Raw genomic sequence first — 16412 nt, 5'->3', positions numbered from 1 at the left:
TTGGAGGAAAACCTTTTCTGGCCTTTCTGCCTGGATTGGTTACAGGGGAAGACTTGCCTTGAGAATTTGTAGGTTTTGCCCACTGACTTTCCAGAAATTCTTTGCAGTGTCAGGACATTTTCATTTGCCAATGCCCAGGTGGCTTTGGGAGCAGATTGAAACATAAATCCAGGAAATTGATTGTGTTCTTCCTAGGTGTATTAACTTGCATTGTCTTCTCAACTTCAGCAGCTCATAGTGAATTGTTTTCAAAGGCCTGATGATTTTCAAAAGTTTCACACATGATTTCATATAATCCCATAATAACCCTTTAAAAAAAAATCTACCCCTATGTTGCCCCTCCTCCCTTCCTCTCCCCACTGGTAACCACTAGTTTGTTCTCTGTATCTGTGAGTCTGCTTCTTTTTTGTTTTATTTGCTAGTTTGTTGTGTTTTTAAGATTCCACATATAAGTGAAGTACAGTATTTGTCTTTTTCTGTCTGACTTACTTCACTTAGAATAATACACTCCAAGTCCATCCATGTTGCTGCAAATGGCAAAATTTCACTCTTTTTTTACATCTGACTAGTATGCCGTTGTGTATCTGTATCACATCTTCTTTTTTTTTTTTAACAGCTTTATTGGAGTATAATTACTTTACAATGGTGTGTTAGTTTCTGCTTTATAACAAAGGGAATCAGCTATACATATACATATATCCCCATATCTCCTCCCTCTTGGGTCTCCCTCCCTCCCACCCTCCCTATCGCACCCCTCTAGGTGGTGACAAACCACCTAGCTGATCTCCCTGTGCTATGCGGCTGCTTCCCATAGCTATCTATTTTACATTTGGTAGTGTATATATGTCCATGCCATTCTCTCACTTTGTCACAGCTTACCCTTCCCCCTCCCCATGTCCTCAAGTCTATTCTCTATGTCTGTGTCTTTATTCCTGTCCTGCCCCTAGGTTCTTCAGAACCATTTTTTTCTTTTTTTAGATTCCATATGTATACCACATCTTCTTTTTGTTTGTTTGTTTTTGCTTTTTTTTTGCGGTACGCGGGCCTCTCACTGTTGTGGCCTCTCCCGTTGCGGAGCACAGGCTCCGGATGCGCAGGCTCAGCGGCCATGGCTCATGGGCCCAGCCGCTCCGCGGCATGTGGGATCCTCCCGGACCGGGGCACGAACCCGTGTCCCCTGCATCGGCAGGCGGACTCTCAACCACTGCGCCACCAGGGAAGCCCCCACATCTTCCTTATCCATTCATCTGTTGATGGACACTTAGGTTGCTTCCATACCTTGGCTATTGCAGATAATGCTGCTGTGAACATTGGGCTGCAGGTATCTTTTCAAATTAGTGTTTTGGTTTTTTCAAATATATACCTGATGGTGGAAGTGGAAGGGCCTGGTGGTTTGTTTTTTTTTTAATAAATTTATTTATTCATTTAATTTAATTTTTTTGTTTTTTGGCTGCATTGTATCTTCGCTTGCATGTGGGTTTTCTCTAGTTGCTGAGGGGGGGACTACTCTTTGTTGTGGTGCGTGGGCTTCTCACTGCGGTGGCTTCTCTTGTTGCAGAGCACAGGCTCTAGGCGCGTGGGCTTCAGTAGTTGTGGCACACGGGCTTCAGTAGTTGGGACTCGCAGGCTGTAGAGTGAAGGCTCAGTAGTGGTGGGGCACGGGCTTAGTCGCTCTGCGGCATGTGGGATCGTCCCGGACCAGGGCTCGAACCCGTGTCCCCTGCATTGGCAGGTGGATTCTTAACCACTGCGCCACCAGGGAAGCCCGGCCTGATGGTTTTGAGAGAAATTTGAGCTCCATTATTTCAGCCCCTAAAAGTTTTAGTTTTCTATTTGAACTGCAAAGGACCCAGCTATTAACAACTGGCTGCCATTACATCCTGATTCCACCTGTTCACTCTCTAACTCGGAAGCCAGTCTCCCGGAACAGACATGTCAGCCTTTCTTCTGTAGAGGATGGGGCTTGTCTGATCATACGAATCCCCTGCTCTTTAACCCTGTGGAGAATGCATGTTTTCCAGGCCTTCTCTATGGAGAACAGGAGGGAGTGCAGGTTGTTGAGAGCTGACGGCATCTGCTGAATTGAAAGGTCTGATCGTTAAGTGACTTAAGTGACTTAGATCCCGAAATCTCCACATTTCAGCAATTAAATGTGGCCCCCAGGCCCCAGGCCTTACACCACCTTTTGTTTTTGCCATTCAGTTCCTTGTATAGTTTGCATCGTGTATGCTCCCATGCCCTTGGAATTTTATGACTCCATACAGCAGATATTTCCTCCTTTAGAGCCAGTCCCTTCCCTGCCCCTCCCTCCATCTGTTTCAGGAATGGGAGAGCAGTTGAGATCTACCAAAGCTCGAAGCCAGCCAAAGAGGGCTGGAAGCAGCCATGCTTCTGCCCCTAGGCAACACACATGGCTTTTTACCCCATCTTGAAGTTTCTAGACAGATGTGTGAAAACTTTTTGTAAGCCATGAACACATACAAATGGCTTTGTTCTTTCCTAGTCTTTCCTGGTGACCTGTGTCCTAGTGTGGAAGTCATACAGAGTCAGGAAATTCTTCCCTTATAATTAACCCAAGTCTCTCTTATTTCCGTCTATTTCCTCTTGTTCTTATTGCAGAGAAGATGGAAGAAATCCCCTTTAATCTTCTTTCCTCTTAGCTAACTGTTCAGTTTTCTTTAAACTGTACCAGGTTCTAATTGTGGAAGTTTTCATCATTTTCATTGTTCTTTATTACCACCCTTCCCACTTTCTCCATATGCTTCCTCAAGGGTGAAATCCAAACAAGATCCAGTATTATTTTGCTTGGGTTTCAGCTCTTTGGAATGGAACCTGTGGTTTACTTTGACCCTGAATAGCAAACTCTACCAGGCTTTACCATGGATGCAGAAAGGAATGAGAAAGGCAAAGGGACTGCCCTGACCTTCCCCAGCAAAATGTTGAGGTGGGATGTTTAGCCAACACCCCAAGGCAGGAGTTTTACAAATCCTCCATTGTATCTCTATCTAATACCTCTGTTACCTTCTCACTGAGATGGTACATAGTGTAGCATATAGTACCTTGAGCAAATCCATAGAGACAGAAAGTAAGTTTGTGGTTGCCAGGGACAGGGGAGATGGCAGGTGACTGGTAATGATGCAAGATTCCTTTTTGGAGTGTGAAAATGCTCTGCAGTTAGATAGTGGTGTGATTGCACAATCTTGTGAATACACCAAGAGCCCCTGAATTGTATACATTAAGGGTGACTTTTGGGACTTCTCTGGTGGTCCAGTGGTTAAGACTCTGAGCTCCCAATGCAGGGGGCCCGGGTTTTATCCCTGGTCAGGGAACTAAGATCCCACATACTGCAGCTAAGCCTGCGCTCCACAGCTACTGAGCCTGTGTGCTCTAGAGCCCGCGTGCCACAACTAGAGAAGTCTGCGTGCTGCAGTGAAGACCCAGCACAGCCAAAATAAATAAATAAATTATTTTTTTAAAAAGGTAACTTTTTTGGTAAGGTTCTATCTGTCTATCTACCTATCATACCTTGAAGTTTATGGAGTACCTCTTTCATATATAGTATCTCATTTATTTCTTATACAGATGTGGTGTGAGTGTGAATACTATATTATTGTGCCCATTTTACAGATTAGGAAATTGAGTCTCAGAGAAATTAATTGGCTTGACCAAGTTAGTAACACAGTGAGTATATGGCCAAGCCGGGTCTCAAACTCTGGCAGTCCTGCCTCTTCAAAGCCCGTGTAATGAACACTGTACCTATGGATGGTAGGTTGGAGAAGTAAGCACCAGGTGCTTTAAAATACCCATATTATTACAAGTGGAAAGGATCATGGGGAGCTTCAGTTCCATCCCTACATTTCTATGGATATTGAGTTACAAAGAGTGGAAGAGTGGCCTTATGCCATAATATAGAGAAATGGGGACACCAAAGTCACTGAAGAAAAGAATTTTGAAGAACCAAATAGATGAGAGTCAACCTTTTCTTCTCTCTTCTCCAGGCTCCTGAAAAGGCCCAAAAGGGAAGGTAGGGAACTGATCTTTTTACTCTGCACTTTTGTTTACCTTGTTTTACTTCTTGTTCTCAACAACTTGGAAAATAGGCATGGTTTCCATCTGCAGATGTAAAAGATGTGGAAGCCGAGAGAGGCTAAATAATTCTCCCAAGGTCAAGTAGCTATTAAGTTGAAGTTGTAAAACCAGGGTTTTATCCTGAATTTCTGAGCCAAGGTGAGATCCTCTTATCATACGAAGATATGCAAGGGCTGGTCTAGCTCCCAGATGTTACAGCTGAGTAGTCAGGTGGGTATCTGCTTCCCTCATCTCTGGGCACTTCCTGGGGCACATACTCGGTTGATGATGGTTGACGTTCCCAGAGAGAGGAGATTGAGAGGCTCTGCTTCATGCTAGGAGGACTTCATGCCTGAGCCTGTTCAAGTGAAGGAGGAGCCCACATGTTTGCTCTGTTGCCACCTTCTCCCCACAAGTATTCATTTTTTTTCAATGGTCCTCCTACTTTTTAAAAGGAATTGCTGCCTTCCAGACTTTCAAAGGGGCCAGAAATCAGTGGTTTGGGCCACTATACAGGAAACTCAAAGCCCTTTCCGTTCCTTTGAGCTGGCTGGAAGGGCTGGGCCTGGAACTATTACCTTCCTTTAAAGGACAGAAGAAAAGTTTTGTATAATTTAAAAAACAAAAACAAGAAAATCTTTTCTGGAGTCCTGAATACCAGCCTTCATTGATATACAACATGGAAGAGAGCTGCCGTGTTGCCTGGCAGTAATGACAGCAAACAAATGTGTCCGACAGTCTGTTTGGGATCTCCTGGTCTGAAATTCTGTTTGCTTCATTCTAATTGCTTCCTTCACTTCCTTTCAGTCTCCCCACCTTGGGTACCACCCTCACTCAAGGGAGCGCCAGACCGTGCCTCTTTGTGCCAGGCTGGGCTGGGGCCCACAGGAGACAGTGACCCAGCCGGGCTATTCTTGTCTCTGTCTCTTTGCAAGATATCTGTTGTTCTCTGTGAATGTTTTTCTCATCATAAATGTTGGCTTGGCAGGGGCCCAGGGTGGAAGCCACGGTGGAAAAGCTTCCAGAATCCTGCCCCAGAGATTCAGCTGGTCCTGAGTGCCAGGCTGAGGAGACAGGCTCATAGATACTGTCGCTGGGGAGGTACCTCTGTAGGTATTGCCACCGAGACGGCCCTGATTGGGTTCGGCACCCTTTGCAGAGTGTGGACCTCTGCCAGCACTCTCTCTCGAAGAATAGGCCTGGAGGAACCGTGGTGGCCTTGTGAGGCGCCTCTGGGCCTGGCTGGCAACTCTCTTCCCTGCCATGTGCCCTCCCCCACCCTACTCTCTAGGAATTCGAATCTGTGTCAGGCCAGAGAAAGTGACTCTCAGGCCCTGCCTGAAACAGATTGGAACCCCCAGAACAGTGACCTCCAAACCTTTAAAATCACATACCCCTACCAGTAAAGTGTTTGAGCATGTATTCCTAATATGTCTACTTACTTATAAATGGTATACATGGGTTACTATGTAATACCTACATTATAAACAAATATTGGAAAACTTTAATAATTTCTGTAATTTAAAAGGATGGAAGAAAAAATAAAACAATTGTAAATTTGCTTTTAATCTTATTTTATTGAAGGTATATATGATTGAATATGCCCACTTTTTAGGAAAAAAAAAATCTTGGTTTATCACTTTGTGATTCAGAGGTGTGTCCCTAGGAGAGTATACTTCTATACTTCATTTTAACAGTTGCCCGTAATGAAAATTTCCTTACAAAGGTAGATTCAAATGGAACATTTGCATCCTTGAGCTTACAAAAATCATGATCCCCATTTTCCAACCCACCCACCAGTTATACAAAGGTTTTTGCTGAACTTTGTAGTTTAGAAAAGTACCTTTTAACGAGACTTCAAACTCCTCTGAAGCTCTTTGTTTGGAATACTTTTAAATAGATCAGGAAATTTTTTACAATTCATAATTGTACAAATATAGGAGTACGGTGTTCAGATATAGGAGAGTTTAGAGATGGCTTATTTTAAAATTTTTATTGGATTTCACCAACAAGAGTGAATTTTACTGTATGTAAAATTAAAAAATCCAATGAGTTTTGACAAATGCATAGACTTATGCACCACTGAAATCAAGATAAGAAAATTCCAATTCCTGTGTTACCCCTGTGTAGTCATGCTTTCCCCTTACCTATAACCTTTGGCAACCAATGATCTTCTTAGCTAAAGCATTTCAGATTCATCCATGTTATGTGTATTAATGTAGGTTTTCATTTCGTTTGAGTAATTGAAACTGCCAAACTCTTATCCAAATGGCTGTGCCATTTTGCAGTGTCTGAATTCCAGTTGCTACACATTCTTGAGTGCATTTAGTTTTGTCAGTTAAAAAAATTTTTTTGGACCATTTTAATGTGTGTATAGTGATATCTCAATTATGTTTTTCAATTTGCAATCCCCTAATGACTAGTGATGTTGAGCATCTTTTCATGGGCCTGTTTCCCATCTGTTTATATTTGGTGAAGTCTGTTCAAATCTTTGCCCATTTTAAAATTGGGTTTCTTGTTTTATTATTGAATTTTGAGAGTTCTTTGTATATTTTAGATACAAGTCCTTTGTTAGACAAGTGATTTGTAGATATTTTCTCCCAGGCTATGGCTTATCTTTTCATTCTCTTAAAAGTGTTTTTCAGAGCAAAAGTTTAAAATTTTGATGAAATTTAGCAGTTTTTTCTTTTATAAATTGTGTTCCTGGTGTAGTATCTAAGAAATCTTTTCTAACGCAAGGTCACAAAGATTTTCTCCTGCATTTTCTTTTGAATATCCTCCATTTTAATTTTTGTACAGGCATATCAATTCTGAACTCCAAAGATCATATAAAATGAAAGCATTGCTAAATACTGTTTAGTGAAACTTTTTTTTTTTTAAAGATAAACTGAAATAGATAAAATTTCTAGTATTTTCCCCCTACCCTGAAGGATTGTCTGGTGTACCTTCTGGGGAGACTGCTGCCCTGAAAATCTTTGCAGTGCTGCCTCTCTCCCTGCATTCCCATTGTGCCCAGCAGGTAGCAGGTGATCTGTGAGTCTTTGAGAAGTGAATGTCTTTTCCTGCCATGAATGGTGAAGCTGTGTTACTTCATGTTGTCGTTTTCCAGTCTGCTTTCTTCTAGAATTTGTTTTCCCATAACCACGTTCTTCTAAGCTCTAGCTTGAAGATCTTGATAAAAGTTTCCTCGAGGGTGGCACCCCCAATTATCCATAACGTAGGACCACAGAATTATACGAGAATATAATTTTGGAGCTGGAAGGAGACTTGGAGGTCAACGAGTCCAAATCCCTTATTAAAATCAAACCAAAAATAAATTAACTCTGGTAAATTCACAGACTGAAATATGACTCAGCAATGAAAAGAGAATGAACTATTGATATATACAGCAACATAGATGAATCTTAAAAGAATTATGCTGTGTGAAAGAAGCCAGGCAAGAAACACTACATGCTGTATGATTTCATTTATTAAAAATTATGGAAAATACAAGCTATAGTGACAGTAGACGGTGTCTGCCTGAGGATGAGTGGGAAGAGAGTGAGGAGAGAAGAGATGGCCGGATTGAGGGACATGAGGAAACTTTTGGGTGTGACAGATAGTCCATAATATTGGTTGTGGTGATGATTTCACAGGTATATGCAGGTATCAAAACTCATCAAATAGTACACTTTAAATATACACACTTTATTATTGTATGTCAGATATATACCAATAAAGCCACTTAAGGAACAAAAAAAAGGAAATTAGAGGCAATTGACTCAGGCAATAAATATTTTATAAATGATGCCAGATTCATGCTATGTGTTGTGGGTTCAGAGAGAGATTGAAGACATGGTTCATGCCTTCAGGGAGCTCACAATCTAGTAAGTGAGTTAGACAGAGAGATGATTTAAATCCAGTGTGCTAAGAGCTAAGAAAAAGGAACAGGCAGGGAACAAGAGGAGTCCAGTACATGGGTACCAATGGGTACCTCTTCCTGGGGAGGTCAGAGAAAGCCTTACGAAAGAGAGGAAGCTGAGCTCAGGCTTAGGATTGGTCAAGTGGAGGAGACTCCCCATCTCAGGGAAGATGGTGGTCAGAGTTGGTGAAATGCAAGTTCCAGGAATTGCACGTGGTTCGGCCTGACTAGAGCAAAGGACACAGTGGGAAAGTAGCAAGAGAAGAGACTGCAGAGGTTGGTGGGACCAGATCGTGAAGCTTTTGCTATCCTGGCGCTGCTTGGATGTCCTGTGCTCCAAAGTTGAACTAACAGGTTGGCCAAATACAGGGTCTGTGTTGCTGGGACATTGTCCCATCCAAACACTTGGCATGGACTTCTGGGTTCCAGGTTTCAAGGCTGTGACACTCCTATTCATGCTCAGTGCTAGCCTGGAGCTCTTATGTTCCCCGGGGATGTTTCAAGACCCAAAGGAAAGAGAGCTGGTTTCAGCCTGAGCAGCAGCTGGGGAACATCTGCTTGCTCCTCAGAGCTGCACCTGGGAGCCAAGGCTTCTGGTACATTTGTATGTTGGAGGCAACCAACAATCTAGCTTCCCCAAAGGCAGTTTTTCCACAAGTCAAGAATTTTACCTTTCTCTCCGGCTGGCAGCACTGATCCCTAAAGTCCTGTGCTTCTGACAACAGCTGTCTCATGGGCAGTGATCTGTGTCCTGTCTGGTTCTCTCCTACCCTTTGGTCATCTGTTAACCAGTCACCCATAGATTTCTCCAGCCACTGAATAGCAGAGGTCATGGGAGAGTCCTTTATTTGTTTGTTTGTTTATTTATTTTAAGAGTGGTCTTAGAGCAGACCAGGATGTTTAATTCAGGGTACAGTTGTCAGGCCACATTAAAAATGCAGGCAGAAATGCAGTACATGGACGGCTCATGTCAGCCAGACGTTTCAGTGTAACCAGAGGAGGAAAACACGGATAGGGCCTGTGTTAATGGAAGTAGATGCCAAATCGCACGGCAAGCTCTGGCTCCTGTTTCTCCTGTTCCCTGCCATCCTCCAGCCAGAAGAAAGAAGCTCCTCTTTAAGCTGCAAGTTAAAGTGGGATTACTGTTTAATGAGCATTCCTGTGATCTAGAGATGAAGTTGCTTGCACCTCAGAAGGAGAGCTTTCGTGCTGCCGTTTGGGGGGATGGTAACTCATCTAGCAGTTAAGATCTCCAAGAAAGCAAGACCAGTGAGAAGTGTGGGCTTGGTGGTTTATTCTTACCTTGGGGATTCTTTGCTGTCTTCTGCAGGGTCTAACCAAGAGGGCAAGCAGAGGTTCTTGTGCTGGTTTCCATGCCCTAGCCGACCTCGAGAGCTGTGGGCAGTACAGGTGGCTGAAATCCAGTGGGTCCAGGAAAGGCCAGTGTGGATTCATGATATTTTCTTACCTGGGCTGGTGAAAACAGTCCGAGCGTGGGCTGACCCGGGCTCTGTAGCTCTGTTTGTTCTGCCTTCTCCTCCTCCCACCATGCCATCTGCTAGCTGGAGGGTTAACTGGCTCACTGCTCCCTTTTAGCCGTGTCAGCCCTGCAAGGTCATGACTGTTGTGCTTTGGGGCTGGTTTCCCGAATGGGTGGGTGAAACGGATCTCTAACTATCGATTTGTCTTCTTGCATTTCAGTCGTTCCAAGGAAGTCAAGGACGAGCATACCTCTTTAACTCAGTGTGAGTGTCTCTGAATGGTACATCCATTGTTCGGTGCAAATTTTGAGGGGTGGGGAAAAGCAACGCTCAATGATAATTAAACAATGGAACCTGTCCTCTCTGACACACACACACACACACACACACACACACACACACACCCATGGAGCATTATTTACCACAAGCTGTAGCCAGTCATCCTTGGGGACTTTGCAGGGGGTGGGGGCATCATCTTTGGCTAAAAATAATATAGTCACTACCCCCAGTAAGTACAGAGGGCTGTAGTCTCCTAGGGAAGAAGCTGAAGTGCTTCTGAGAGCTTCAACATGGGAGGTCTCATAACTAGACCTGAGATGTGTCTCTGGGGAAGAGAAGGAGGGTGAACCGAGGACACCAGGATCTGCTGGAGGACTAAGGTTGGAGGAGCCTTCATAAAGTGGAGTTAGTGAAGAGCCTCCATCCCCTCCTACAGATGCACAGTCTGCCACAGCCCTCAGCATTACTTACAGCTTTCTCTAGGAAAGCAAGCCTGATGAACTGTGAAAATGGAAATCTAGCGTGTTCAGTCTAAAATAATAGGTGCTCTGTGAAGGAGTCTATGTATTTGATAGATGGGGCTCACCCATCCTTGTGATCAGGACAGGACTGTGCCGTCATGATTGACATCTCTGGCTGCAATCAGTCCTCAGGAAGCTCTGAGGACCTGTGCTCATGGCTGTGGACTTCAGTGTGGTTGTCAGTTTGTCCCCTTAAATCACAAGGCTAAAAGCATTTGTTAGAAAAATCCTGAGCAAAGTCTCAACCATAAAGACTTCTTTTAGTAGACTCATTGAATCAGAACTTGCAGATCTCAAATGCATCTCAACGGAGACGTTTGCATGTGGCTACCTTTTCGGAGGTTATTCCTGGTTTCAGTTAGAGATGATGCTCTTCTCAGTGTTGGCTTCCCTTCAGGCAGCTGTACTCGGTTAATTTTTTGCTGGGAGTCCAGCTTGAACAACTGATGGTGAGCATGTACCTGACGCCCCACTCTCTCTCTCTGTCCCTTGGCACAGAGTTAACGTGGGCTGCGGGCCGGCAGAAGAGCGCGTGTTGCTAACAGGACTGCACGCCGTCGCAGACATTTACTGTGAAAACTGCAAAACCACTCTGGGCTGGAAATATGTAAGTACCAAAGAGTCTGACTGGTGGAGAGAGGGCCATGAAGGAACTAGCTGAGAGCCACACATTAGAAGAATGTTTTCTGCTACTTGCCTCCCGTGGCCTTGTGGGATTATCTTTGACCAGGATGGGAAACTGAGCTGAAAGAGCAGTTCCTGGCACACTTCTGTTTGCCACACTCATCCCCTTTTCACTGACAGCCCACCCCTCCTACTCCTATCTTCACCTGCTCCTGATACACGCGCACGCACACACACACACACACACACACGCACACACCCTCTCAATTTAATTAATAATAATAATAGTAATAATAACAATGGCACATAACATTTCTTGACAACTTACTGTGTTCCAGACGTACATTATGTTATTTACTCTTCACAGAATCCTTAGAGGATAAGGATTTACCCATTTCAACCCCTAGTTTATGGGTGAGGAAACTGAGGCTTAGGGAGGTTAATAGTATGTCCAGTGTTGTCGAGCCATTACATGGCCAAACGAGGATAGGAGTCCGGGTGGTGGTCCGACTGCGGAGCCCATGTTCTTTGATGCTCCAGTAAATGTCCCCAAAACATCTCTTAGGTCCCAGACCCTGTGCTAGGCATCATCAAATATTGTGTTAATTAATGTCTACTGTCAGATATAGTCATGGCTGGACTTGCCCAACTGGACATTTATTCCTGCACTGTTTAACTCAATAGATTTTTTTTTTTTTCAATAGATATTTTTAACATCTCCTTGGTACCTAGTAGAGTGGGCAGTCCCTTGCCAGGGTGAGAGGAGGTATATGTGTTCAGTGAAAGTCAACCTGTATTATTGTTATTATTATTATTGGCAGATCTTTTCACAGTGCTTTTCTCTGCCCTCTCTCTCATTGTGGGAATATTGAAAAATGAGTCTTCCTGTTTCTGGGAGGGCAATTTATTCCACGTAAAATGCCTCAAATCCCCTGTCCTGTCGGTTGCAGAGCATCAGTGTGGGGCTGGCTCATAGGACCTGCCGTTAGCTAGGTTGGGAAGGACCCTGAAGGAGTAGTCAGAACCGCCCACAGAGTGTTGAGGTTGCGTCAGTGTAGGTTTGTTGACTGCAGTAAATGCCCCACTCTGCAGGACTTTGATAGTGGGGGAGCTCGTGCGTACGTGGGAGCAGGGAGCATAGGGGAAATCTCTGTGCCTCGTGCTCCTTTTTGTGATGAACCTAAAACTGCTCTAAAAATATGAGTGTATGTGAAAAAAGATGTTGAGCCAAAGAAGCCAGACATGAAAGTATGATTCCATTTAAATAAAGTTCAAAAATGTGCAGATCTTGGGGAGTTACCTGGTGGCCTAGTGGTTAGGATTCCGGGCTTTCACTGCTGTGGCCTGGGTTCAGTCCCTGGGTGGGGAACTGAGATCCCACAAGCTCCGTGGCTTGGCCAAAAAAAAAAAAAAAAGTGCAGACCTAAAAAACTGCTGCAGGTGGAGTCTGCAGTGCAGCAGCATGGCCTTTAGATTCCATCTTTTCATGTCTTCCTTGAAATGTTCAGAATGAGAATGAAAAAACCTGGACACTGTGTTTCATGATGCCAAGAAGGTTTAACCACAGCTTCCTACGGGAGAAACTGGCCTTGGCCCTTCTCCCCCTGTATGGCCACTGGTCCCCTCTGAGTGATCTGGGGGCCACAGGTCTGGTTTTGATTATCCAAAAGTGTTCTGCTGCTTCTCTGTTTCCCAGCTTCTTGGCTGTCTTATTCCTTGAACATGTGCTGGATTTATATACAGAAGATAAATCTGACTTGGTTGGTTTTTGCTCCTTTCTTCAGGTAAAATGATTCAGTCCTTTGACAGAGCTTTATTAAGAACCTTTGTGCTGGATACAAAAGTGAATGAGATCTAGTTCTTGCCCTCAGGGTGTTTATAGTCATGATACCAAGGGGGAAAACCACAGGTGAAGTTACAACAGCTGGACAGGACAGCAGAGGAACATCCATCTCCCCAGGCATTCATTGATCACCTCTCACATGCCAGGCCCAGTGCTCCAACCTTTCATTCAATTATTCCTTCCAACCCTTATAATAACCCTGCGAAGTACTTGTAATTATCCCAATTTTGTAAACAGAAAGTTTATAATTTTGTAAATTGTAAAAGGAAGTCAGATGCTTAAATGATGCTTCTGATGCTAGGAAGCAGGAGACGTGGGGTTTAGGGGGGATGTTTGTTTCAATTCCAGATCTAGTGCTGTCTACTGGAATCCAGTTGTGACATTTTGCAAGTGCCCTGTGGCTTGGGGGGTGTTGACTTTTTTCTTTCTTTTTTTTTTTTTGTTTAATAGGGACACACTGTCACTTTGCTAGTTTTGTTTTTTCCTCCTCTCTATCCTGAATACACTACTATGGAACAATAGGTCCTATTCCCAAACCACATTCCTCTGGTTGTGTACACATCACACACACACACACACACACACACACACACACACATACAAACGGAGCTGGGGAATAATGAGGTGTCAGGGAAATTACTGCTGAGCCCACAGCTCTTGTATGTGTGTGGTGTGTTTGCACTTTCTCTCGGTGCCCCTCCCCTCTCCGCTATGTGGAATGATTCCTCTCTCAACAAGAGGCTCGAGTCTGAACTCTTGTTCTGAGACCCGGAGCCCCTGAGCTCTAGAACAGAAGATACAGTCCATACAAATGCTGCCCGGAATCTATTGACAGTAGGATTTATTTAACTCCTTCCTAATTTAGGGACTCGGGGGCGGGGAGAGCTGATGTCCACTGCTCTGCACAGTGAGCTTTGCCATCTGATGACCCTGATACCCAGTGTTTTTCAGATGATACACCAAGATGGTTTTTTGTATCTGTGTCTGCAAATAGAATGTCACCTTGATCCTACACCTATGCAGGACTTATTTCTGTGGGGCTTATTAGCTGGGAGAGCCTGCAGTGCTGTAAGTTTCAGCTGGTAACCTCCCAGCTGGTTTGCATTGGGTTTGCCCTTCTCTGGAGGCCTGGCAGCTGGGTAGGGCTCAAGGGCTGCCAGGTCCTTCAGCCTGGAGTTCATACAGCTCCTTTTTTCCTGGAGAAAAGCAATGATGGAAAAACAAACTTACATCTGACATGGAAACAGCAAGATAAGAAATAAAATAGAGACCTGTTTGGCCTCACAATCTATTTTGTTTCTGTCCCTGAACGTCTTTTCTCTAAGCCTAACAAGCACAGTTTAAAATAATGACACAGTGGGAATTCCCTGGCAGTCCAGTGTTTAGGACTCCGGGCTTTCACTGCCGAGGGCTCGAGTTTAATCTCTGGTCGGGGAACTAAGATCCCAGAAGCCACACAGACCGGCCAAAAAATAATAATAAAATAAAATAATGACACAGAAACTTTATGGATACCTCCATAGGGCAGATTTCTGGTAAACATCAGAAACCAAGTGCCCCTAAGATTTTATACACACACGCACGCACACACACACATACACATACAGATGGATCTATCAATGAACAAAACATGAAGTTTATCTTGTGGTAGTGGGAGACAGACAAAACACAAAATAGATATGCAAGTTATACTGCATGTTTGAATGTGGTAAGTGCTGTGGAGAAAAATAAAGCAGGAAAAGAGGGGGGCGGGGAGGGGTTGCTGCCTGGGAAGTTGTGATTTTCGGTAAAGACCTTACTGAGATGGTGACGTTTGGCCAGAGACTTGAATGAGCAAAGATCCTGAAGAAACGCTATTGCAAAAACGCTATTGCAAAAACGCTATTGCAAATACTGAGAAAATATTTAGAATGTTTAAATTCAGAACACTTAAATTTAAAAATGTTTAAATTCTATTGTAAATATTGAGAAAGCCCTGCTGATGCCTCAGTGCTGCACTTAAGCCAAGGGGGCATAGTGAGTGGTAGGAATTCTCAGTGAGTCTGGGTGACGCCAGAGCCAGACTTCAGTGGTCCTGATACCTGTCATTGGCCCCGCCTTGGTTCCTATGCTCCCGAAAGTCATCTGCTCGTCTTTGGTCACTCAGTGTCTTTTCTCTTCCTTTGTGTTTCCTAGGAACATGCCTTTGAAAGCAGCCAGAAATATAAAGAAGGCAAATACATCATTGAGCTAGCACACATGATCAAGGACAATGGCTGGGACTGATTGGAGAGCATCTACCCAACCCAGTGTCCACGTGAATGCCATCCAACCGAACATTCTACCCAAGCGTGAGAGAGTGACTGAACACTTGGTTCCATCCATTTAGGGGCCTTGCCATCTGGGGCATTCTCCCACCCTGCCACCATCTTTCTGGTGACCAGCCTCTAAATTGCTGTCTCTCTGTCTCTTTGCTTTGTATCTGTTTGTGAGTTGATCCTGGCTTCTCTCTCTGTTCTAGTGTTGGCTGAAAGCAAAACAGCAAAAGGAACAGATGCCTGCCCGCATGGCGGCAGCCCACTTTGATAAAGGGCCCAGGGCCCTTGAAGAGCTGCCTGATGGCCTCTTGTCAGGAGAACAGTGGCACAGCACAGGGGTGTGAGGAAGAGGGGAACCAGGAGGGTCCCGGGTGGGTAGGGGACGGGAGGGTAGAGGTAGGAACAAACTTGTGCTGCTCCTGGAGACCTGGGAACTTAGGCTTGAAATAATCGACTTGTCTAAAAAGACAAAGAGAAAAAAAAATACCTCATGACTGCATTCTCTCTGATCAGAAGCTTCTGTTCCTGACACCAAATGTGCCAGGTTAGCAAATGAGCACAAGAAGTGGCCCTAATTCTAGCTAGCGGGGCAGGGGCCGGCCTGGTTCCCCTGGGCCGAGCTGGGGGTGTCCTGGCAGCAATGAGGGACTCGGGAAAAGCCCACATGGTTTTGATGACTCTGATGCCTCACTGCTCCTCTGGGTAATCATCTTTGCCTCTTCAGCCACTGTAGGTGGCAGGAGAGGGGACTGCCATTTGCAATGGGTGCAAGATCCAAACGTCCCAAAGGCTTTGGCCAGCAACCAAGTAAAATCAGTGATTGAGGATAACAGGGAACAAAGGGGGATGCAGTTTAGGTGCTCCTGCAGAAATGGCTCTGATATTGGGCCAGAGAAAATAAAAAGTAGAACCAGTTAGCAGTTCTGACTGACCTTTTTTTCTGAACCTTAGTAAGAGAAGAGCATTGTGGCAAGGAAGGGAGGGTGGGGCGGGGCAGTGCCGGGAATAGTTTAGGTTTGAACCATAACAGGTTAAGTGCATCTTTCTTCTTTGGTATGCAGTGGCTTCACTGAGATCAGCAATTCTTTGTACGTAGAGTTTTGGGTGTTTTTCTCCAGTTCTATCATTGTAGATCCTGGAAAACAAAGTCCCAAGGCTTCGAGCTTAGTGATAACCTGGCCGGTAGATTCCTCATGCCCCTAGCTGTTCTCTTTTACTTGCATGTGTTGTGTGGAGACAAATCTGTCAATGTGATCCAGCGACGGGAAGGTCTCAGATTTGATGTCAAACGGCAAGTTATAAATTCCAGTATTACACCCCACTCCCCGCCTCCCCATCCAAAGTTCATTATATTAGGGAAGTGGAGAACAAATCCCTGTAAGGCTCTTGAGAGAAAGA

At 44.5% G+C, this 16412-nt stretch overlaps 1 protein-coding gene across 1 annotated transcript in view; it reads left to right on the top strand.

Annotated features, from left to right (window-relative positions):
- The window catches only part of YPEL2 (yippee like 2), a 46377-nt gene extending 31208 nt beyond the window's left edge, over nucleotides 1–15169 (top strand). The window contains exons 3-5 of the mRNA XM_065897229.1: nucleotides 9671–9714; nucleotides 10749–10857; nucleotides 14893–15169. Coding sequence (XP_065753301.1) covers nucleotides 9671–9714; nucleotides 10749–10857; nucleotides 14893–14982 — 243 coding nt within the window. The 3' untranslated portion in view covers nucleotides 14983–15169. The remainder of the gene's footprint in view (nucleotides 1–9670; nucleotides 9715–10748; nucleotides 10858–14892) is intronic.
- Nucleotides 15170–16412: the final 1243 nt, after the last annotated feature.

The sequence above is a fragment of the Phocoena phocoena genome, chromosome 19, assembly GCF_963924675.1.
Source record: "Phocoena phocoena chromosome 19, mPhoPho1.1, whole genome shotgun sequence".
Classification (NCBI taxonomy): domain Eukaryota; kingdom Metazoa; phylum Chordata; class Mammalia; order Artiodactyla; family Phocoenidae; genus Phocoena; species Phocoena phocoena.
Note: the sequence above shows the minus strand (reverse complement) of the source record. Positions and strands in the feature narration are given on the sequence as shown.